Genomic DNA, 24,596 nt, shown 5'->3' on the forward strand with positions numbered 1-24,596 from the left:
AGATTTACCATGTATGATATTAAAAAAAAAAAATCTTAGTGTATGTCTAACTTCTATATCGATAATATTTTTGTTTGTATAGCACTGGTAACCAAGGAGCTAGAATGTGTCTTCAAATAGAATACTGTTAGTGTTCTAACCATCTGACCATACGGAAAAGGGGGTCTCATTAGATACACTCTCCTACAGGGAACTTGATTTAAGGAAGGTTAGTTTCTTCACTAGGACAACTTCACAGTGTGATTTCTTCATTCTGAAAGGAAAGGAACCCATTTTCAAGTATATTTTCCATCAGAGCTTCATTCAGAATATTGTGTTGTTCCTCCTCGTAAAAGGAGCATTCACTGAAAAATAAGTCTAGGTTTAGCCATTTTACTGTTTTTAATTGGTGATGCCTCCAAGAAGAAGGAAATCTCCGGAGAGGCCTGCGTCTTCGAAGTTGTTTGAAAGCTACAGGCCCCATGTAAACGGCGTAAAGGAAAGAACTTCGTCAGTTGGTTTGCCCAGTGTAATTCCCAACTCTACACGCCGTGTGACCTTTGCACCTACTCTGACTTCTGTGAGAGCTTCTCAGGAGATTGCAGACTCTAGAATCTCTCTAAAGACTCTTTTGAACGCTATTAAAACCATGGAAGGAAGGCTGGAAGGTAAAATAGACATTCTTGCTTCAAGACCATTAATAAATGAGTCACCAAATTTTCTTAAACGGGATTCGGTAAGTGAAGACCACAAATTAAGTCATAAGGAAATTTCAGATTTATACAACAATGAAGAAAAGTAGTAACAATCTGGAAAGATAATGTTTGGAGCAATGAGAAACAACAAGGAAGTTAGGTTCTTCACAAATAAGAAAAACTGACAGTGTATATTGTAATCATCATTAAAATAATAATTTTTAGACAAAAAATAACTAATTTTTAGACAAAAAGATTTGGATTAACATTGACACCTTTTTAATCTGATTTTGATTTTAATTCATGATATCTATATAATGTTAATATTCATGGTAAAATGTTTAGATAAAGCCTGCTTTTTAAAATAGAAATAACGTTAGGGGTGCCTGGGTGGCTCAGTGGGTTAAAGCCTCTGCTTTCGGCTCGGGTCGTGATCCCAGGGTCCTGGGATCGAGCCCCGCATTGGGCTCTCTGCTCAGCAGGGAGCCTGCTTCCTCCTCTCTCTCTCCCTGCTTCTCTGCCTACTTGTGATCTCTGTCTGTCAAATAAATAAATAAAATCTTTTAAATAAATAAATAAATAAATAAATAAATAAAATAGAAATACGTTAATGAAATCCCCACAAACTTGAACATTGGAAATATTTTCCAAAGAAAACTTTTTAAAGCATCCATCTTTGATATTTAAAAATAGAAATTACTATATAACTTGTCTTCTAGAGTTGATTACTATTTAGATCTTTTCTGTAAACATTTCTGCTGTATGTATCTTAAACATTTCATATGTATCTTAAAAACACTGGTAAAATTATAAAAACTATATTCTTTCCTGAGTCCATTTCTAGAACAAAATCCAGGACATTTTTAGAGTCTGGGTTGGCATCTTTTGTAATATTCTTGGGTCCTTAAAGAAGTATTTCAAACGTTACAGGTGAAAAGTTTTAAGGAAGTATAATAATACTGAAGAAGATGTGGATAAAAGATACTGGGTTTTGTTGCTGTTGGAAGTGTAAAATGTTACAACTTCTTGCGGAGGGGGTGGTGGATAATTTAGTATCTATCATTTCACCTCACCTTTCTAGGACTTTCTCCTATAGACATACCAGCTTATATATATGGCATATTTATAAGGTTACTTACTGAAGTATTGTTTGTTAACAGCAAAAGACTGGAAGCAAACAAAATTTCATCAATAAGAAACTAGCTAAATAAATCATGGTGTATTCATGATTTGGAATACTGTTTGAACATATGTATGTATATACTGTATATGTATATAGTATATATGTATTATTAGGTTAAAACAGTCAAGGTTCAGAAGAGTATATTTAGTATTTTACTATTTGTGTAGTAAAAGGGGTAGGAGGATAAAAATATATATACATATGTGAGTATGTATATATATATATATATATGTATGTATGTATGTATTCACTTGTAATGCATAGAATTGCTCTACAATGAATCACAGATTGGCAACATTATTTTTGAGGAAGAAAATTGGATGGCTGGAAATTTTTCACTTTACCCTTTTGTATCTTAATAATGTGAATGTGCCATCTATTCAAAGTAATTTTATGAACATTTCATTTTCAACAAAAGTGAAGGTACAAAAAGAATGCTCTTTTCAGCAAATGGTCTTGGAGCAGTTGGCTATCCACATGCAAAACCCAAAAGTCTATGATCCATACCTCACACCATATGTAAAAATTAACTCAGGCACCTGGGTGGCTCACTCAGTCAAGTGTCTGTCTTTTGATTTTGGCTCAGGTCACGATCTCAGTGTCATGAGATTGAGCCCCTTTCCCTCTGCTCCTCCTTGCATTCTCTCTCTCTCTCTCTCTCTCTCTCTCAAATAAATGAATAAATAAATAAAATCTTTAAAAAAACAAATTAACTCAAAATGGATCAGTCTTAAATGTAAAACCTAAAACTATAAAACTTCTAGAAGAAAACATAGAAGGAAATCTTTGTGATCTTTTCAGAGATAGATTTGACATCAAAAGCATGATCCATAAAGGAAAAAAAAAAAAAAAGAAATGATAGCTTATCCTCTTCAGAGCTATTAAGAAAATAAGATATAAGCACTTGATTGGGAGAAAATAGTTGCAAATCACTTAAGGCCTTGTCTCCCGAATGTATTAAACTGTCAAAATTATTAAGAAGAAAACAGTGAAGGGGTGCTGAGTGGCTCAGGTGCTGGGCATCTGCCTTCGGCTCGAGTCACAATCCTAGGGTCCTGGGATTGAGCCCCCACATCGGGCTCCCTGCTCTGGGGGAAGCCTGCTTTTCCCTCTCCCACTCCCCCTGCCTGTGTTCCCTCTCTCCCTGTGTCTGTTTCTGTCAAATAAATAAAATCTAAAAAAATATATATGGATGATAACTAAGTAATTGAGAAGATGTTAAACATCAGGCGTTAGGGAAATGCAAATGAAAACCACAGTGAGATATACCACACACCTGTTAGAATGTGTAAAACCCCAAAACTGATCATCCTAAATGTTAGTGAGGACACAGAGCACTGGGACTGTCATACACTGCTGGGGGGGGGGGGGGGCGTGTCAGATGGCCCAACTACCCTGAAAAATAGTTTGGTAGTTTCTTTAAAAATGAAACAGTGTATAACCCAGCCATTCCTCTCTACTGTGTATCTACCAAAGATAAATGAAAGCATAAAACCACACAAAGCCTTGTACACAGCTGTTCACAGCAGCTTTATTTGTAATAGCTTAAAGCTGGAAGCAACTTAAGGGTCCAGAAGGTGAATGGATCAGTAAGTTGTGGTATATCCTCCAACAGAGTACTGTTTAGCAATAGAAGGATTGAACTACTGATAATGAAAAAGATGGAATCAATTACGCTGAGTGAAGGAAGCCATTCAAAAAGGAGTACACCCAATATGATTCCATTTGTGTAAAATTCTAGAAGATAAAATAATTTACTGTGACAGAAAACAGATTAGTTGCCTTGTGTGGAGATACGGGAACGAGGAGAGAGAAGGGGGAAACTACAAAGAGGCATGAGAGAACTTTTAAGATGATAAATGCTTATTATCTTGATTATGGTTTCAGGAATTTAAATAGATGTCAGAACTGTATGCTTGAGATATACACAACTTATTGTGTCATTCATACCTCAGACGTGCTGTTTAAAAAAAGGAGAATGTGAATGTGTTACCTACACAAAAGTTAATTACGTTGAAATGTTCAACATTCTTGACGTGACAAAACCACAGAGGTCCAGAACAAATTATTGTTTGTTGGCCTGGGGCCTGGGGACGGGGTTGGAAGAGCGTGTGTACACAGAGAAGCAGCACACGTGAATTCCTTTGCGGCAGGACGGGGCAGTTCTGTATCTCAACTGGGACGATGTTCACAGGAATAACGTGCGTGGGGTCAGATGACACAGAGCTCAGCGCGTGCACACAGACGGATGCAGGGTTTTAAAACCGTGAAAGCAGAGTAAGTTCTGTCGCCCGGTTAATCTGTTAATCTGTAATGTACAAAGGCAGCTTCCCCATTTTGATGTTGAACTACAGTAGTGTGAGATGGCACCATTAGAAGCAGGGTGAAGACTGCACGGGACTCTTTGTACTACTTTTGCAACATCCTATGGATGTCGTTATTTCAACACATTTTTTTTTTTTTTAAAGATTTTTATTTATTTATTTGACAGACAGAGATCACAAATTGGCAGAGAGGCAGGCAGAGAGAGAGGAGGAAGCAGGCTCCCCACTGAGCAGAGAGCCCGATGCGGGGCTCGATCCCAGGACCCTGGGATCACGACCCGAGCCGAAGGCAGAGGATTTAACCCACTGAGCCACCCAGGCGCCCCCTCAACACATTTTTAAAAAGTAATATTTAAAATACTTGATCATTTGATTATTTGAAATGATTGTGTAGATATACTCAAAGTATTTCAGCGATATAAAATACTAATACTTCTAATTAAGATGCCTTCTTCTATAGCACTATTTTCTTGACTTTGCTTAGTATTTATTTGTCTTTGCTTTCGTTAGACTTGCATTTGTTCTATTTTCCAGTTCCATGATACTCCGTTTCTTCCCCATTTTACCTCTGACCTTCACAGTCTTGTCTCCCTCATCACTTAGCCTGTACTTTCCTGGTGATTGACATCTGTTAGGTTTGCTCATGTTTATTCACACAGATTTTTTGCTGCTGTTTTGTAGTTTTCGTTAAAGGAAAGAATAGCTCATAAAGCTGGTTTTTATTATAGTGGATAAGTATATTAAACATTTTGAGCTTGGTTTCCAAATTGCTGGTCTTACTCTAATTGCTGACTTACAGTGCTTTGGAAAAGTTATTTGTCCTTCCTTGTTCTCTACTAAGGTGAAATCCATTCTCGAAAAGAACGAGGAGGAGCTCTCACAAGCCATGAGGAGCCGGGACGCAGCGCTGAAAGAGAGTCAGAGGTTGAAAGGGGACCTCGAGGCCCTGGAGGACAGAGAGAGCAAGAAGGCAAGGCGACCGTCCTCCGTGAGCGTTTGTTACTGACGCGAGGCGCGTAAGAAATCTTCCACGAGTCCTCGTCCTTCATTTCTCGTTACCTTGAGCAAGAATGCGGATCGATCAGAGGAGGATTATGTTTTCTAAAGATAGTTTTAGAAGAGCTGTTAAGTGTTTGCCTTAGAAACACATCCTTTAACTCCCAATGTCTTTAATTCCAGTCTTAAAAAGTCCTCATTCTTCTCTGTTGACACACAGCTGACCTTGGTAACAGTGACCTGTCCACTTACGTGTTATTAACATGTTGCTCGTTCCAGTGGCCTGCAGACGTGTGATCTGGCCCCACCATAAGCTCACCCCGCAGAGCAGCCCGGGGCACCCCGTCGGGAAGCAGGGAGCTGCTGACACCGGGGTCCCCAGCTAGTCCGCGCGCCGCGGCAGGGCAGTGGTTGGGCAGCGCGCGGCTCTCGCAGAACTTCAGATCTTGACAAGATACAATATGCTGCGGTCGTTCCTCTTAGCACTCTGCCACGCTTAGTGTCCGTCCTCGTGCTCAGAAGCGACGGGCCTCAGCCACAGCTGAGTAACCTGAAAGGATCAAACATCTTTTTCTGGTTCCCTTTCCCTTTAGGTGGGAAACTTTCAGCGACAACTGGCGGAGGCTAAGGAGGACAACTGCAAGGTCACGATCATGTTGGAGAACGTGCTGGCCTCCCACAGCAAGATGCAAGGCGCTCTGGAGAAAGTACAGATAGAGCTGGGGCGGAGGGACTCGGAGATCGCCGGCCTCAAGAAAGAAAGGTACCGCAGATGACTCTGTCCTTGTGCGTGCGGCTCTCTGCTGTGGCATAGTAAGGGACAAAGCCACTTTCAAGAACAAGCCCATTTGAGGAAAGCATCCTAGAAACTTGACTGGAAAGCAAGGTTTTCGGCAACCGCACTGACCTCTGCCTCTAGACTTCCCAACCTGCTCTTACCCAGGTCCTGGCCCAGAGCCACAGCCTCCTCGGGGTGCCTGGCCTCCAGCCCGGCCATGCGTGTGGCCCACGGGCTGCCCCTCAGCCCACACCCTTGAATCCTTGCCACTCCCCGGCCCAGTGGAGTTTTGTGCAACGCAGGGTTCTTTGTAAGCTGACGTGCATAATTATTTGTAGTCTTTAGTCAAGGGGAGATTTTTGTTTGGAACCAAGGACCTCCCTTCAGTCCTGAACAGGTTTTTCCTCCAATTCCAACCCAAAGTTTGACATATTTCCCTCTCCCTATTTTATACTCACTAAATGTGCGAGTATGACAATTCGTCGCCTTTTCTATGCTACACTCGAAAAGTCTTCTCTTTTAGCTTTACATTTCAGAAACAGTGAAATGTAGACATGCTTTCAATAAAACACAATATTATAAAAGATAAAGACCTAGAAAATTAGGGAGAATCTGGAATTAGAAATAAACATGATCTTCAAAGATTCAAAAGTCCCCTATTTTGTAGTGGTGTAAAGGAGTATGTATTCTAGAAGTCTGTGTGCTATATTGCTGCTTTACCCTTTCTGTTTCTACACCATTTAAACCCGCTCTGGGGTCTACAGAATAATAATTGTCTAGTCTAGATAATTAAAGCTAAGTGCCTAGTTGAGTTTGAATTACTTCTATATTAGTGTCCTATTTAAAGATTAATAATTTTAGAGGAATCATTCCAAGAACTGCTTCGAGTCATGTTTTATAAGTAAACTCCTTCTTTGAATGTTTCAAGTTGCATAAAAATTTCCCCTTGATGTTAATAAATGATTTGAGTTTAGTAAGTTCTCTGAAATATATTGTAATGTGTATATTAGTAGTGCATATAGCCTCTGTGTTATGGGGGAACAGGTGCCAGTTTTATATTCTCCATTGTACTTATCTTTATTTTTTACATACTATAAATGTATGTTACCTCTGAACTTAAAAAGTTACCGGGGTGGTAGTAAAAATTGCCTACCATTCACAATAAAATCCTAGGTAGTTGTATGTATGTATGTATGTATTTGACAGACAGAGATCACAAGTAGGTAGAGAGAGAGGGAAGCAGACTCCCTGCTGAGCAGGGAGCCCGATGCGGGGCTCGATCCCAGGACCCTGGGATCATGACCTGAGCCAAAGGCAGAGGCTTTAACCCACTGAGCCACCCAGGTAGGTGTCCCAGGAGTTGTATTTAGGAGCAAAGTGTCAACAGCAGGCCCATCCATCTAGAGAGGGTATATTTTGTACTAGTGATATGTATATATGTTAAAATTACCAGCTCATAAGTTAGTCATTAATAAGTATTGACAGTTTAATGTATCAAGTCAAATTGACTCATAGCTGGGACAAATTTTTCATGTGTAGGAGCTTAATTTCTTAACCTGAAGCTCAAGCTGCTAATTGTTACTTGCCAAGTCTCAGATACTCTGAGCACCTCTACTTTACTACGTATGCTATTTGAGCTTCTTGGAAGAGTGCCCTGTAACCCCCAGTGGCATCTAGAACATTCCATTCCTAGACGGTTCTTTTCTGCAGTCACTCTCCCTGTGCTGTCCATCCTTAGGGCTCTAAATCAACAGAGGGTGCAGAAGCTGGAGGCGGAAGTGGACCAGTGGCAAGCCAGGATGCTGGTTGTAGATGCCCAGCACAACAGCGAGGTAAAGGCCACTTTTTTAATAGATGATAATGGTGATAATTTTGTTTTATTGGGCTATTGCTCTTTTTAGGAAAATGGAGTAAAATAATCAGGGAGATTTCCTTTTTCATCCAAGTCTGAGTTTGGGTTACAAATGGGAAGTGGGCATGCAGCCTTTCATTGGTTCATTTATTGGCAAACCAGGACCACAGTGATGCGTAATTCTCTTACTTATATGGTTTACTTTTTATTTATTAATGCATAAATGACTGCAGAAGTTAAAGTGTCAGAGAATAACTTGAAACTTCAGTCAGAAGTCATTGAAATGATCCCGCTGTGAATAAGGAGACACATTTACATGTGTGTGTTCACAGGTGTATGCACTCATGAATATATCTCTACATATATGTGCATATATTAAAAAGGGGTCTTTCATATAAATAAGCTTTTTCTGGAAGGACATACAGGGAATTGTTCTTCTCTCGCTAGGCAATGACACCACAAGGTTATAGGATCAGAAAGGGAAATTTAACCAGTTTAAAATTAAAAATTAAGTCGGCTCAATTTTTCAGAGCTCACTGGTAATCAGGAAGCAGACTCTCCCCATCGCCTTCTGAGAATCTCCTAAGCACGGTCAGCAGTAAGTTCTCACGTGTATATTGCAGGCAGCTGGAATCTTTGGTTCTGGTTCCATAATTATCGTTTCAATGGCCCCTGATGATAAAGTGTAAGGAATGAATATACAGACTTCTTGCATCTGTGATAGTGGAATTGAAAAGAGCCTTCCCTCTTTCAGATGGAGCCTCTACAGAAAGCTCTAGATGTAGCTAGAGAAGACAACAGGAAACTGGCTTTGAGCCTGGAACAATCACTCCAGACAAATAATCATCTACAAACAAAGCTCGATCACGTTCAAGAGAAATTGGAAAACAATGAACTTGAGCGACAAAATCTGGAAACCTTCAAGTAAGGGCAGGATAGTCATAGTGAAATTAGGGAAGAGCCTCTGGGAGAATAAGGCGGGCCCATTCACATAAACCAGTTCTTCGCTTGGAACTGGTGCTCCCAGCAGAGCTGTGATAGGGAACTAGGCCTACCCGAGCACCCCACGCTAGCTGGCTGGGGGATGCTTGTTCGGATCTCCTTGTCCGCTCTCCCCTCACCTCATGTCAAGCCTCTTCAGCATGTGAAGGCTAAACCAAAACTTCACGTTGCTGCCAACCCTTTCCTATCAAAAGCTGATGTGTCCTTACGAAGCATGATCTGGGGAAGGAATAGCAACAGCCTGGATGGGAATAACCCCTTCTAGGAGTGGGATGAGTTCACCCAGACAAACCCTGAACCATTGTTTTCCTTTGGGCCTGAAATTAGTTAGGTCAAATCCATCAAGTTCAGGTGAAGGCCCTCATTTTGTTTTGTTTTGTTTTGTCTTGTTTTGTTTTGTTTTTGTAAAGTGCACCTAGGTAAATAGGGATGGGATAGAAGTGACATTCCATGGAAATCTTCAGCCAGGGGAAGTGCAGTCTGCACATAGATCTATATGCAGTTCAGCTAGTGAACCTACCGATAGACAAAAGGCATCAATTAAAGCTGAGAAAGTATGTTTTCTAATTTATGATCTGTGCAAATTCTAGAATCTAGGGAAATGTTATTGGCTCAAGAAATGAGCCAGAGAATGTTGCTGGCTTGTTTATTGGTTAAAACAAGAGTATGTGTTTCACTCTTTGAGCTGGGTGTCTTTATACTGAATGACTCTTTGGCCTTTAATGCTACAGGAAAATGTGTTCTTCCCGTGCCGTTAATGGGCTCCAGACCAGTGTGGTTCACCTGGTGCTTGATCTGCATCTTGTGTGTAAATCACACCTTTTGGATAGTTGCACGTTCCCCTCCAGGCCTTCCTTACCTCCTAAAGACGATTTCTAAGGGTGACTTTTCCCCCCCAAAACAGAGAACGAATGACTGAGGAATCCAAAATGGAAGCAGAAATGCACGCTGAACGCATAGAAGCTCTAAGAAAGCAGTTTCAAACTGAGAGAGAAACGGCCAAGAAAGCAGCACAACGGGAAATGACTGAGGTATGTAGTCAGGTGACAAGTGTCGCTCTAGATGAGTGCCTGCCAAGAGCAGAACCAGTTACAGGAGTTCTAAGCAGGGTTGCAGTTGCTCTTGTCCTTCTAGTCCCACCATGATCAAGCTGTCTCTGTGCTCTTCATAAATCAAAACACAAGAAGCTTCTGATAGATGGTTCTCTGCCCAGCAAAGGAGTGTCTCAATGAGAGCTTTGTAACTGAGGGACAGAGGAAGGAAGTGGCTGGCCGTTGGGTAGACATCAAATCATCTGTCCCCTCAACTCGTTTGACTAGCACCTGTCACTCATTCACCTTTTCCTAGAGTCACGAATGGTCCGTCCTCTGATGTGCGCTATGTGACCCTTACTTAATTGTGATCTCCACTCTTTACAGGAGATAAATAGGGTAAACAGCAGGGGACATTTCTTGAGTAACTAGCGGCCATGTACAACTCTGAAGGAACTCAAAGTAAGGGTTGGGTGATAGAAGAAGGGAAACAGAAGTACACAATGGGCAGAGCTGACAGGGCCAGGACACCCAGTGTAAGGGGATGACCAAAGCTTATTTACAAAAATGAACAGGACATGTGGGCAAATGAGTAAGATTTTTTTTCTCCTGATCAGAGCCAAGACTTTGGGAAATGTCTGAGAAAGCGTGGGTAGCTGAGGTGGTACCATCTGGTAGCTGATTTTGACTGTCAGAATGTTAGAGGTGACCTTGCAGGTCAAAATGGAGTTCGGTGGCTTTCTAAGAAATGGGCAGTATGATGTAAGGATGATTTTAGGAAGGGGAGTCTGGTGGTAGTGGAGAGTAGGCAAGAATGAAGAGTTGAAACCGGAGGCATGTAGATCCCAGAAAACTACAACAGTTACTTCGGGCTTTCGAAGATTAGCGCCAAGCAACATGGTTCAGTTCAAAATAGAGAACAATTAAATCAAAAAGGTATTTTAATAGAAAAATCCTCAAACAGGGACACCTGGATGGCTCAGTGGGTTAAGCCGCTGCCTTCGGCTCAGGTCATGATCCCAGGGTCCTGGGATCAAGTCCCACATCAGGCTGCTTGCTCGGCAGGGAGCCTGCTTCTCTCTCCACCTCTGCCTGCCACTTTGCCTGCTTGTGGGTACTCTCTCTCTCTCTCTCTCTGACGAATAAATAAATAAGTAAATATTTTTTTCTTTAAAAAAAAAAAAAGAAAAGAAAAATCATCATCAGACACTAAATGTTCTATCATGAACAAAAGGGAGGGAGGAATTAAAATAACTCCCAGACTTGCTTGGAGTGGCTGGTCTACAGGTTTATATTTTGCCAAATTTGGTGTATTTAGCAACTGCAATTTACAGAGATCTTTTAGAAAATTTGTATATTACAAAACACTAAACATTAAAACGTTATAAAGGGAAAAAAAAAGGTACACTGAAATTAAAGGCACTTTTAATCAGACATAGTTGTCAGAATACTTACAAGATTTAAACCCTTTAACAAGGACCACTGCAGACCGCAGTAGTGAGGAAACCAAGGGAAGGGTGAGCGCGTGACGCCGGGGCCGCTGCGGCAGGGCAGGCTTGGTGCGCACCACTCAGGAGTCCCGGCGCTGCCTCTTATTAACAGCGCGTTCATTAACTGTGGACAGTTTCAGAGTCTCTCTTTCCTCAGTCATAAACTACTTTCCAGGGTTTTGTTTTTGGTTGTTTTTTTTTTTTTAAGTTGGAAAATATATGTAATTTTCAAGCCCAAACATAGTAAGTACGAAGTAAGTGATCATTGTTAGGGCTTACCCAGTTTTGGCAAAGTTATGACTGAGGTAATAGTAGAATGTAAATAAAAAGGCCGGCACTGGGGCACGGAGACAGGCTCTGAAGGAAAGAGGTAGTGTAGAAAGAAAAGCTACAAATAACCTTAGCATGTCAGACACCGCCAGCTGTCCTGAGTACCACCTTCTCCCTTCTCTGCTGCCACCTCTTCCTGAAAACCCAGCGGCACTGCTTTAAGGGCACTGGAAGAGGAAAGGAGTTCTATAAAATGATTTAAGTCACATTAAAAGATAAACTGAGGCATATTAAACACTTTAAGAGTTTAACTGAGCAAAACTCAGTTCCAATCACGGTAGTACCCAATCTCGCAGAGCTCCAGGAGCCGTATGAGATGAAAGAATTTCAGAGGCAGCCAAGGGCGGGAATAAGATATATTAGGCTGAACAGCAGGTTGATTAGAACAACGTACTCTCCTTTGGGCAATGGCAGGGGTCTTATCAGGCAGATTACCCAGCTGTCTTAGATCATCTGCTTTGTGGTTAGCAACGAGGAACGTGCATTTCAAGGTTTTAAGAGAACACAGCACACTTGGGGGAGACTGCTGTGATCCTTATAAGCAGGTAATTCCCAATGTGCCTTGGTCCCCAAGACCCAGACAGAGTCAAGCAAGGGAAGGACTCTGCTGAAGGAGTCACTCTCTCCGGCCGGCTAGCTCATTCAGCGATCTCAGGTAGCGGAGCCTCAGCTTGCCCAGAAGCGTCAGTCTAAGTGCCGCAGGGGTACCGGCCCCAGCACAAATACCTCCTCACGCAGCTAAAAGACAACCGAGAATATCCGATTACCCAGAACAAGTTCAGGCAGAGTCAAGGGTTTTGTTGGGCAGCTTTTAGCAGATTCTGTAGTACCTTTAAGAATTATGGAGAGGTTTCCGACGGCAGCCCAGGCACTAGAGATCTACCAAAGGAAGCTAATTTTTTTTAAGATTTTATTTATTTATTTGACAGAGAGAGAGATCACAAGTAGGCAGAGGGGCAGGCAGAGAGCGAGGGAGAAGCAAGCTCCCTGCTTAGCAGAGCGCCCAATGCGGGGCTCGATCCCAGGACCCTGAGATCATGACCTGAGCTGAAGGCAGTGGCTTAATCCACTGAGCCACCCAGGCACCCCAGGAAGCTAATTTTGAATCACGAATGCCTCCTGGTAAGTCCAGTTTTCAGTCTGTAGCTCAGAACTGGAAAGGTGACAGCAGTGGAGGTCAGTAAAATTTAAGTTTGTAGACCACACCGATTTTATTCTTTCCCCTTGCCTGTGTCACTTTCTTTGTCCAGAACCTGGATGCAAGATTTCCTAGGCTTGGAGTTTTTTTTTTTTTTTTTTTTTTTTAAGATTTTATTTATTTATTTGACAGAGATCACAAGTAGGTAGAGAGGTAGGCAGAGAGAGAGGAGGAAGCAGGCTCCCCGCTGAGCAGAGAGCCCGATGTGGGGCTCAATCCCAGGACCCTGAGATCATGACCTGAGCCGAAGGCAGAGGATTTAAACCACTGAGCCACCCAGGCGCCCCGGGCTTGGAGTTTTTAACCTGAAGCAGAGAAATTGACTGTGGGGTATACGGAATATGAAACAATGGAGAGGGGCACAGAGTTGGGCCCAGAGGAACTGAAGCATCAGAAATCAGAAGTGTGTGACGGGCAGAACTACGGGATGACCAGCGGCATGGCGAATCCACCAGGTGTTCGAAGGCTAGATTACACCTTATGCAATGGCATCATTTTTGCAGGCCAGAGCAAGGCAAAAGGTAGGCAAATGAATCCTAAAGACCATCATGGTGTAAGAATTAGGAAAAGGATGGTCAGAGAGAGAAGAAAGAATGGAAAGAAACATTCTTGATCTGACATCTTAGGCGGAAGCAGTCTACCCCAAAGTCAGCTACTTCTCTTCTTAGCTAATTTGATTTTGAGGCCTCCGCACCACATAATTACACAGGACCAGACATCAGATGGAGTCTTTTCAGTTGTGAAATCTGAATCTTCTAATTTGGCGGGAATGTCAGTGCTCGAGAGTACTTGGTAGGGTCCTTCCCAGGAATCTCCCTTTTGCACAAGTATCCAAGAGCACCAGCTGTCGATAAATGATAAGACTTTAGTATGCTCATGTTTAAAGATCTGATGAGAGTTCATGATAATAGAATTGACAAGGATATTGGGTTATATCTGTGATATACAGCAATTTAAGATAATAACTGGGATTAAAGGACATAGCAGATTTTTAGGAATTTCCTACAGTTACTAGAACACCTGTTCATAACACACATTGTACGAGCACGAGGTTTGCCATCACTGATTCGGCGGCGCCCCCGTAACTGAGCGCGCCAGAGACACCTCATCAATTTTAACACGTCTCTTTTACATGGTGAGACAAAAATCCTTTGAGATTTTTCAGGGATTCTCTGGGATCAGAGATACTTTGAGATCAAAAAGGCTCCATTTAGAATTTGATTTGGGAATGTTGTCAAAGCATTTGAACATCTGACTAAGATCACAAATTATTATGAAATATTTTTTAAACAAAGTGACAGTAGAGGGGCGCCTGGGTGGCTCAGTGGGTTAAAGCCTCTGCCTTCGGCTCAGGTCATGATCCCAGGGTCCTGGGATCGAGCCCCGCATCGGGCTCTCTGCTCAGAGGGGAGCTTGCTTCCCCCTCTCCCTCTGCCTGCCTCTCCGTCTACTTGTGATCTCTCTCTGTCAAATAAATAAATAAAATCTTTAAAAAAAAAAGTGACAGTAGAAGTTTTAAAGGCAAATACAGAAAGTTATATAGTTGTGAACAAAAGTTAGCTCTTAAGAAAACCCAATCTTCTCAATGTTAAGTAATCAAAAACCTAATAAAAGACAGTGTCAACCACAGTAAGTTATTTTGTTAAGTAAAATCCTTGTTTTTCAGGGAGATTACCTAAAAGGTTAAAAAAAAAAAACCAAAAAAAAAAAAACCTTTCACAGCCTCTTATCAAGAACAGACCAATAGTCCAAGAAAGCTCAGTCCATTTAATGAAGAGAAAACCAAATTCTAATTTTGTACTAAATTCATTCTTTAAAAACTTGAATTAACTTAGCCACCTTAACCACACACAAAATTCCTTTCTCAAGACTCCTTTTCCACAAACCACTCTTTCTTTTACCCATTAAGACTTTGTTCTATGTCTTTTCCTTTTTCTCCATCTGGAGCAGACATTTTACTTTAAACTTATTACTTTTCAGGGCGCCTGGGTGGCTCAGTCGGTTAAAGCCTCTGCTTTCGGCTCAGGTCATGATCCCAGGGTCCTGGGATCGAGCCCCACATCAGGCTCTCTGATCAGCGGGGAGCCTGCTTCCCCCTCTCTCTCTGCCTGCCTCTCTGCCTACTTGTGATCTCTCTCTGTCAAATAAATTTAAAAAAAAATTTTTTTTAATTTAAACTTACTACTTTTCATACAGTTTCCTTTCACTCTTATTACTTCGAAGTAATTTTAATTTCACATATTGATTAAAATCTCTAACCCTTAGAATCCTTATTCCTAGGGAAAACTAAGAAATAACCAATTGTAGAGTGTGTTACACTAACATTCTGTGGGCTGGCAAGTTTATGAATACATTTCTTAATTTCTAGAAGTATATTCTTTCTCCTAGTAAACTTTCTAATTTAGCACAAAACATGTTTATTAATCCAAATATCTTTAGTTTCTCTGTAAAAGGAAGCTGAAATTGGTAGACCTATGTTTAGTAATTAATGTTTTGGTATTTTATTTGGAAATGATCTAGATATTCAATGTGTCCATCATTTAATTTATTTTCGGGTAATTTCAAGGTTTCTCATTAACAAAAAATTTGGTAATTTTACCCAAAACTCGGAAAATTTTATCCTACATCTCTAACAATTATGTTTAGATTACTCATGAAAATTTCATGAGACATTAAACAGCTAACCATGATCTTTCTTGCTGACAAATTCTATCACAGAGATAGATGAGCTTATCTGACTTTTAATAAACCCGGTAAAATAAGCATTACAACTTATGTTGATAATTCTGAAGACATGGTTATTTTAAGTAAAACATAGCTTGTTTGTTGTTCTATTTGTGGATGATTATCCTAGATCTTGTGAACTTGATATGTATAAATACTTGTTTGTCTTTAAACCAATTAAATAGAGCTCTTTACAAATTCATTTTGGCAATACCTTTCAAAGGTAGGAAAAAAAGTCTCTAGACATGCGTACAAAGACATAAACATACAGACACAAACAGGTCTAACAAGCTCCATTTTACAACTTTAGTTCTAAGACAGGCAAATAATGCAAAATGCGCTATGAAAGAACAGGTGGATCCAAACTGTGATTTTGGCAAATGGAATAAAGTTAAGATTACCTGTTCGGGCTAAAGCTTTTAATGACTATTGGTGGAGGAGACTTTTAAGATTTTTCATGGGTCTACTTTTCAAAATATCCTTTCTTTCCTTTTTTTTCTTTTCCTCCTAAGAATTGTCTTCATTCCTGGAGAACACCAAGTAGAATTCATACATCTCAAAAGTCACAGAAAAAGAATATACATTGTACCAAGGAGGATTTTGTTCCCTAAATCCAGATCTTTTACAATATCTGCAAGCCTTAGATGGATTAGGGGTTTGGGGGATTGGTAAAAAGGGTAGGTGGGCTTTGAATTGTTCTAGAGCTGAATTTCTGTTCTTGTATACTTGATTTACAAGACAAGTAGTTTTTAATTTCTCAGGTAATTGGGTCACAACCTTTAATGCTATACAGACTGACCCACCCAGCCAACTACATAATCTTTGATTTGCTTCTTTGTATCAGGGAGATCTTCCACTAAGATGGAAATTAAAAGATCCCTATGTTCCAGATTTAGAGAGAGCTGTGTGTCTTTGGAATATTTTAGTAAATCCTTCCATAGAGACTTTAGAATGTTTCTCTTTCTCTCTCTAGGTATGTAGTTTCATTTTAGCTGAGTGGCGGACTTTGTCCCCCCAGCTTCCCTCAGACCCAGAGTATCGGCACTGACCAGGTGAACTGCTGTTGACTGAAAATACTGCCATCGTGGCAGAGGGAAGAAAGGAACTGTTAAGTCTGTCAGACTCTGAATTTGCTCATCTTCTGACAATAGAGCTACTTTTTTTTTTTTTTTAAGATTTTATTTATTTGGGGGAGAGAGAGAGAGAGAAAGCACAGAAGGAGAGGGAGAAGCAGACTCCCCACTGAGCAGGGAGCCCAGTGTGGGGCTCGATCCCAGGACCCTGGGATCATGACCTGAGCCAAAGGCAGACACCCAACTGACTGAGCCATGCAGGCACCCCGATAGAGCTACTTTAAATCCTTTCAGATATCTTGCCAGCTTTGAGCCAGGACAAACAGTAAATACTCCTAGCAGTATTGAACTACCCCATGGATGTAAGAGAGGTCCCCTGAGAAGGGCACAAAAGATAATCCTCACCCAAGTTCCAGAACCACTCCCAAAGATAACCAAGAGAAATGTCCCAGCCGGCACCAGTCAGTAGGTTCCTGGCCAACCACATGTTAGAGCCTCTGACCTGATGGTTGCCTAGTCAACTTCTCAGGACACAAAACCAGATCAATAAGAAGGCAATAGCTGTCCCTAGCAGAGGAAGGATCAACAACCAATGAGTACCTGGAAGCAGATTCACAAGACACTATCAAAGATTTCTCTCTACTGTTACAGTTACAGTTCAAAGAATTACCTTAAACCTATCTTTTCCTTATCAGTCTGAATCTGATAGGGACAGACGTAAAATTTTACCTTCCTCTCTCAACCATGCACCATCGATAGACATCTGAGAGAGCTGACTTTTGTGGAAATTGTCACCTTTTGCTAGCTTCTGCTAGTTTTCCAGATCCTAGCTGTAGGCTCTGAGCAAGTCGGCATGTCTTGTAGGTCTCACTCTAGTCACCACAGAGGGTGAAAAATAATAATTTTCCTTCTGCCTTTTATAAGTGCTTGGCCTTGATCCTCTGGAGTACTTTACACATGGAAAAACTTACTTAGGTTGAAAGTTCTCCCTGGTAGCTACTGTAATTCAAAATTCTCTTTCCGTCCAGCCTTAAAGTTGTACTCACCTGAGGCCTCACACTGGACCCGCTCCAACTCTGGACTCAGTTTGATTTTAGATCAGAAACAGTACAACTCTAGTCAGTTTCTGGACCCAGTCCGGAAAAAGAAAGGCTCAAAGTCTGACAGCTGCTAACACGGAAGCTGCTGGGGAGGCTCTAGGAGGGACTTAGTGTGACGTCCAGAAGCATCAAGGAAGCAGGGGGCGCCATGGGTACCTACAATTGCTTGCTTGTGGCTCCTGCGGACCGTTGCTCTCCTTCCTTTTTTTCTTCTGACACCAGAACTGTTAAATATTTAACATGTGTTAGTTTATCTTTTAAAAGTTTATTTGAACAAAAACTGATTCAAGTTGGGCATTATCCGCTCTAGCAGAGATCTTCAAGGAACAGTACAAAATGAAGGCTCTTTGGGCAGAAGGAGCAGGAACAAGTTGTACGACCTAGGAACTCAAGTTGCTTTTCGCAAAGTTTCTTTGCTTTAGAGGACGGTGGCATCAGGCAGACCACCCAGCTAGCGCTCTTCAGGCAAGTCCTGAAGGACTCATTTAAGGGTTCATTTCTAGGAAAGCCAAAACTCACTCAGTCTTGGTTTGGTGACGTGGGGCTTAGCGTAAGGGACTCCATTTGAGGGCTGTTGTCTTGTATTTAACAGTAATCTCTATGCCATTTTCCACTAGACAAGCTTATTAAAATCTTTAAAACTGAAAGCAGTATTATAAAAATCCATGCAGTGGTAGTAACGGGCAAGTATTTATATAAATTACCTTCTAATTTTCAGTTCTCCAGACACGAGGTCACAAGCAGCAGGGAAGAGAAAAGCTGAAAGCCGAGCAAGTGTGCGGCTCCCCTTCTTTCTCCACCTTATCTTGTTCAACTCAGAGTCCCCAGAGATAAGTCATTTGTGTGCTTTGCCATTGATGACCCCGAGGGTCAGGGACGTTAACTATCCAAAATTACTCGGCGAATAAGTGCTACATCTGAGATGTGAACTTAGATTGGACTCCAAAGTCATGCTCTTTAAAAGCAAATGATGAACATGTATTTACATTGTCTATATCTGTTCTAGGAAAGATTGTGTTTAATGTTAAAAATTATGAAAAAAAAGATGAAAACCACTTAGAGTTTTGCGCCACCGTTCCTCAGCAGACATCATCATCATTGCCTCGCTTACCCTTTTCTTTGAAAGAAAGGTCCAGGGACGCCTGGGTCGCTCAGTTGGTTAAGCAGCTGCCTTCGGCTCGGGTCATGATCCCAGCGTCCTGGGATCGAGTCCTACATCGCGCTCCTTGCTCATCGGGGAGCCTGCTTCTCCCTCTGCCTCTGCCTGCCATTCTGTCTGCCTGTGCTTGCTCTCTCTCCCTCTCTCTCTGTCTGACAAATAAATAAATAAAAATCTTAAAAAAAAAAAAAAAAAAAAAAAAAAAAGAAAGGTCCAAAGGGAACTAAACAGAGACGGGCCTAATCATCAGCTTCTCTTCGGGAATGGAAGCTTAAAATGATGGACTTTTCCCTTTGCGTTCGACAGCTGAAGAAGGCCCTCGATGAAGCCAACTTCAGATCCGTGGAGGTAACCCGGACCAACCGAGAGCTGCGGCAGAAACTGACAGAGCTTGAGAAGGTCGTGAACAGTAGCAAGGAGAAAATAAAGAATCAAAAGGCCCAAATTAAGCTCCACTTGTCGACTAAGGCGAATAATACTCAGAATGTAGAGAGGATGAAGGTTGTATGAGGCGCGCTCCTTCTCCCCTCACTTCCTTAGTATCCGAGAGGATCCAGGCAGGTGGTGGGGTCCGGTGAAGGCGGTCCCAGAGTCCTGACAGCACCCGTGTTCTCTGGGGATGACAGCTGCACCTGGGGCGTGGGCAGACGCCTGGAGGGGGGCGGTCACTCTCTTTCCAGCAGAGCTACTGCTGTGTAAATGTGTGGTTTCTGTTTAGCTGCCAAGTCCCTTTCTGACTCCCCATCTGCCCCCTCCCCAGGGACTGCACAGGACTTTGCTGTTTTAGGGTCAGTGGGCCAGACGGGAAGGAGGGCCCAGCGGGAGCCAGTAACTGTGGGTCTCACGTGGGATTCTTTCTGTCACCCCATAGGAAAAGAGCAAGCCAGTTTTTCTACTGATCACCTTTTTATGTTATTTCCACATTTACTTTCAGCAAATAGAAACAGAATTGAGGCAAATGGAGCTAATTAAGGATCAATATCAGAAAAAAAATTATGAACAGGTAGATTTTCACGATCTCCCATGTTTTTACCATTCACATAAAATCTCAGACTCAGACCCATTCACCAGCTGCTTCCCTCTCTGTGCCCCACCAGTCGCTGAGCATCCAGAAGTTCGTGTCTGAAATGACCAACCTACAGAAGGAGATGCAGCTCTTGGCCAAGAGCCAGTATGAGACCTCGGCGAGGAACAAGCAGCAGGAGCTGCGCCTCGAGGCGGAGAGGAAGATAAGGCAGGGCCTGGAGGGCCGGTGCCAGGTGAGAGGCTTCCTCGGGGTCCTCTCAGCGACGAGCAGCACATGGCATGCCCTGAAGCCCAGCAGCAGAGCACCTCGGTTTTCTAGATTCTATAGAAGAAACGTAAACTTGCGAGAGGAAGAAGCCTGTAGTTCTGAGTGTGCCACATGTTCCCAGTTTTCAGTTTATGAAGGATTCATTCTTAACAGCTGAAGCTCGCTGTGCAAAATACTGGTTCCTAAGACTTCCGAACTGAATTTCATAGTCTTTTAGGAACTTTCTACCCCTTGGTTCTTCCCAGAAGCTCAGATCACCCGCTGCTGTGATGGGACTTGCAGCTGTACCCAGGCTCCGGACAAGCGCCACGTTCTGTCACGGAGTAGGGACTCCAAGAGACCGTCAGGCTCTTGCCTTCTAGCAGACACTGTCTGCTGTGAAAAAGCATTCCTTCGGTTCTGGAAGGAGATATTAATTGCTTCCTCTTTGGGAGGATACATAAAATCAAAATCGGATATGCATTAGGTGTACTGCTGACGGTAACGGCGTGTATCTTACATTTGGTAGCACCTGATGTTACAAAGTATAACCCCATCACGTTTTCATAATTTGGTTGCCCATTTATTACAATATGGAAGCTTTTTGTTCCATGTGGTATATTGGGAATTTGTAAGAATCTTCGTGTCACATTTTCAGGAATTGGAAGAAACGATCAGACACCTAAGGAAATGTAAAGAGGCAACAGAGCATAAACTGAAAGAAGCCAGTGTAGAATCAGAACAGGTAAGCCACACCCAGTCAAGGTAAAATCCTTCACGGACATAGTTCCAGGAGTGTAACAGGCAAGAACCAGTAACTAAGTCTAATGTCTACTATGAAGAATACTTTTCAGATTGGGATTCTGCCTCCTGATAAAAGAACACTGAAGTACTGACTAAGCCAAGCCCAAGTCTCTAGCCCTAAATGTAAGGAGGAGGACCGGCGTGTGGGTAGATTTTAATGCACTACTGCTTGGCACCACTGATAAAAAGGCAAGCTCTTTGTTCAGTCAATAACTAGAAATGTAAAGTAGGCCCTATTTTTTTTTTTAAGTTTTACTTTAATCTCTCCACCCAACATGGGGCTCAGACTCACAACCCTGAGATTAAGAGAGGCTTCCTCTTCCGACTGATGCGGCCAGGTACCGCTCGTGGGCCCTTTGAATTTGCGAATTTGCTTTCTCTAATCTTAAATTGACCTTTTTGAAGGTATTTAAAATCATACATTTTTTAGAGGTGGAAGGACCTATGAAATCCGTTGTGTGACACAACAGTCCTAATATCCAGTTAAGAAAACAGAGGTATCACAGTGATGAAATCATTAGTTGGTCATGATTTGTCCTTTTCATAGCCATTCAACAAGACAATAGGACTATCAGAGTGGTATATCAAAAGGAATATGGACTCATGAGTTTGAACGTCAGCTGTGACCCTTGCTGTGCCCTTGAGGAAGTTACATTTACTTTAACTCATCAATTACCACATCTCGAAAAGTCAGGATAGTAAGATTTACTAATCTGTTATGCTGTAGATGACTCAGTAAGTTTCACTAAATAGTACCTCCCTTCTCATTCATGGTGCAAAAGGTGACATGATGTACGGGGCCATTTCTAGCATCTTTCCCTCCATCCCTGGCAAAGAGTGCTAGAGAGGGGCTGCCTGGGTGGCTTGGTGGGTTAAGCCTCTGCCTTTGGCTCAGGTCATGATCTCAGGGTCCTGGGATGGAGTCCTGCATCGGGCTCTCTGCTAGGCAGGGAGCCTGCTTCCTCCTCCCTCTCTCTCTCTCTCCCTCTCTGCCTACTTGTGATCTCTCTGTGTCAAATAAATAAATTCTTTAACAAACAAAAAAAAAAGAGTGCTAGAGAAATGTGGGGTTGGGTTTGAGGGGGTGGTGAGAGTATCGCTGGCATTAGGCAGATATACAAAGTACTTGAGCTTTGTAGCTTTCTAAAGCTTAAATGCCAAGGGGAGCTCTATTTTCTTACCTCATTATTTTGTACCCACACAAGGACCTGGCTAACCTGGGACAAATACCTAGTCCCACACATTTACTGTGGACCTGTCCTATGCTGGGCACTGGACTAGTTGAGGGGACACAGGATGAACTGAGCCCAAGGACACCCCTGCTTTCAAGGACTTGCCTTCTCCCAGGCAAGAGAGAAATACACCTCTCTCTTTCTGAGTTCAAAATCAGTCATTTTACTTTTTATTCTAGAGGATATGCTCTGGAGCTCTTTTGAAGCAACTTTTATATAACCTAAAAGCCTGTCAGCTTTACCTTAAAATACTGAAGTAACCCAGATACATACAGAAGTGCCAGGCACATACAGGTACTCAGTAAATATCTGTCAAATAAACGAATATTGATTTCAGATCATCTGCAAAGGCAGACTACTAGAAGGACCATTTAAGTCTAACAAAGGTAGTTTGGAAGTTTGTGCTTAGGAGCCAAAGCATAAAATATTTTGATGATAAAGGAAATAAAAAGAACGCAATTTACACTAAGCTAGTCCACTCTTTTACTAATTCAATTACTTTCATAAAGCTCAAAAGAAAGATCTAATATAGGGACTTTGGAGAATGATTTAATCTTAGAGAACAGATCTCAAAAATTCAAACTGTGGTTTGAACTACCATATTCCTTGGCAGAGCCGTCTTGTTCTTCTCGTTCTTATTTTCCTCCTGGGTCCTCTTCCTTTCATTCACATCCAGGAAGTATCAATAAATGCAGGGAAGCAGCAGGCTTGCGCGCGTTCAGCTCTGCCTTCAGAAGTCACTCCCGTCTGGAGGTGTGCAAGGAGCTTGCACTCGGAATCTGGGTCCTTTAATGTCTGGGTAAAAAAAAGTCTCTGGAACTAATACACAGAAAATTTAGAGCTTTCTTCGTTGTGATTTTTACTGATAAGACTTTTCTGTTCAGATAACAGCTAACCTGGAAGAAGCCCATCGCTGGTTTAAGTGTAGGTTTGATGGCCTCCAACTTGAGCTGACAAAAAACCGGTTGCAGAGGCTTCCCCGAGAAGACAGGTGGCTGGAAGAGGTAGGGTGCTTAGACATGGCTGTCCTCAGCAATTCTGGATTTGTCCCTTCTCAGATTTCTCACCGCAGAACTACTCTCTTCATCCCGCTACTCTTCCCACTAATCTTTAGGTTTCTCTAAACTGCAAGAAAAACAAACTAAATTTCTTCCTTAAAAGTCACGCATCTCCCAAACTGTCTAGATTAGAACCACTCAGCTTGATGAGTAGATTATATTCGTGGAGACAGAATGGGTCCTCAGCTCTGCAGGTAGTTGGGAACGGTGTTAGGTCTGTTTTCCTTCCAACAGGACCACGGTAACAAGCATGATGTTGCATCCGGCCAGTCTGCTCTACACCGATGGGAGAATAAACAGAATCTTAAACTTGTGCCCAAGAAGTGTCATTCTGAACTTGAGAGAAAGTGATGTCCTTGACAGAGGCGCTGCTTCATCTAGAGCTACACCGCCATGATTTCCTGAGCCCAGCGTCCCGGGCTGGCCTTTCCCGCAGTCATCAGAACATGAAGTCTTTGATGTGGGCTGAAGATTTTGGACTTGAGTTTCTCATATTATGAACTTGCTGATATCAGTATAGAACCACCCCATCTTATTTGTCCTTTTCCCCCATTTTCCACCCAATAAATTTCTATTAATTTGTTGTATGATAAGAGATGCTGTTGCGCGATACTTGGCTATTTTTCTAAGTACATTCTATCAAAAAGCACTCAGTGAGGTACTAGATGATAATGGCAACCAAATGACAGACTAGGACATTTCTTTGAAGCAAAATATCCTAACATCCAGCAGATAATCCCTGAAACTAGAATCACTTGGAAAATGGTAAAAACTGGGGCGCCTGGATGGCTCAGTGGGTTAAGCTGCTGCCTTCCGCTCAGGTCATGATCTCAGGGTCCTGGGATCGAGCCCCGCATCGAGCCCCGCATCGGGCTCTCTGCTCAGCAGGGAGCCTGCTTCCTCCTCTCTCTCTGCCTGCCTCTCTGCCTGCTTGTGATCTCTCTCTGTCAAATAAATAAATAAAATCTTTAAAAAAAAAAAAAAAAGAAAATGGTAAAAACTTTTCCAGTCATACAAACGTATACCCTTTTAAGCTAGATAATTACCAGCACATCTTTAATAAGATATCTCTAGTCTGTATTCTATTAAATAAGTTCTAGGCCCAGTGTGGGACTTGGACTCATCACCCTGAGTTCGAGTCACACACACACCACCAACTGAGCCAGCCAGGCACCCCATGTCTATTCTTACGACAGACATTGTGTGTACAGCTTCCTTGGACACTGGCAAAGCAAACTATTGTGTACGGCAGTCTGCTCTGCTCCAGGCAACTATGCCTGACCAATGTAGCTCTTCCTTACTAGAGCAAGCAATA

General features: G+C 42.1%; 1 protein-coding gene across 2 annotated transcripts in view; it reads left to right on the forward strand.

Moving 5' to 3' along the window:
• Nucleotides 1-23,872, forward strand: part of LOC111141613 (coiled-coil domain containing 150) — a 72,158-nt gene extending 48,286 nt beyond the window's left edge. The window contains exons 13-23 of one of the 2 annotated variants that reach the window (XM_022494310.1): nt 5,023-5,151; nt 5,771-5,940; nt 7,694-7,787; nt 8,562-8,731; nt 9,714-9,840; nt 19,221-19,415; nt 19,849-19,917; nt 20,012-20,173; nt 20,846-20,932; nt 23,108-23,227; nt 23,516-23,872. In XM_022494310.1, the coding sequence (XP_022350018.1) occupies nt 5,023-5,151; nt 5,771-5,940; nt 7,694-7,787; nt 8,562-8,731; nt 9,714-9,840; nt 19,221-19,415; nt 19,849-19,917; nt 20,012-20,173; nt 20,846-20,932; nt 23,108-23,227; nt 23,516-23,632 (1,440 nt within the window). In that variant the 3' untranslated portion in view covers nt 23,633-23,872. Of the gene's footprint in view, nt 1-628; nt 716-5,022; nt 5,152-5,770; nt 5,941-7,693; nt 7,788-8,561; nt 8,732-9,713; nt 9,841-19,220; nt 19,416-19,848; nt 19,918-20,011; nt 20,174-20,845; nt 20,933-23,107; nt 23,228-23,515 lie in introns of those variants that run through there. The other variant, XM_022494319.1, reaches the window with a different exon arrangement.
• Nucleotides 23,873-24,596: the final 724 nt, after the last annotated feature.

Source organism: Enhydra lutris, unplaced genomic scaffold, assembly GCF_002288905.1.
Source record: "Enhydra lutris kenyoni isolate GAN:26980312 unplaced genomic scaffold, ASM228890v2 scaffoldscaffold1, whole genome shotgun sequence".
Taxonomy (NCBI): Eukaryota; Metazoa; Chordata; class Mammalia; order Carnivora; family Mustelidae; genus Enhydra; species Enhydra lutris.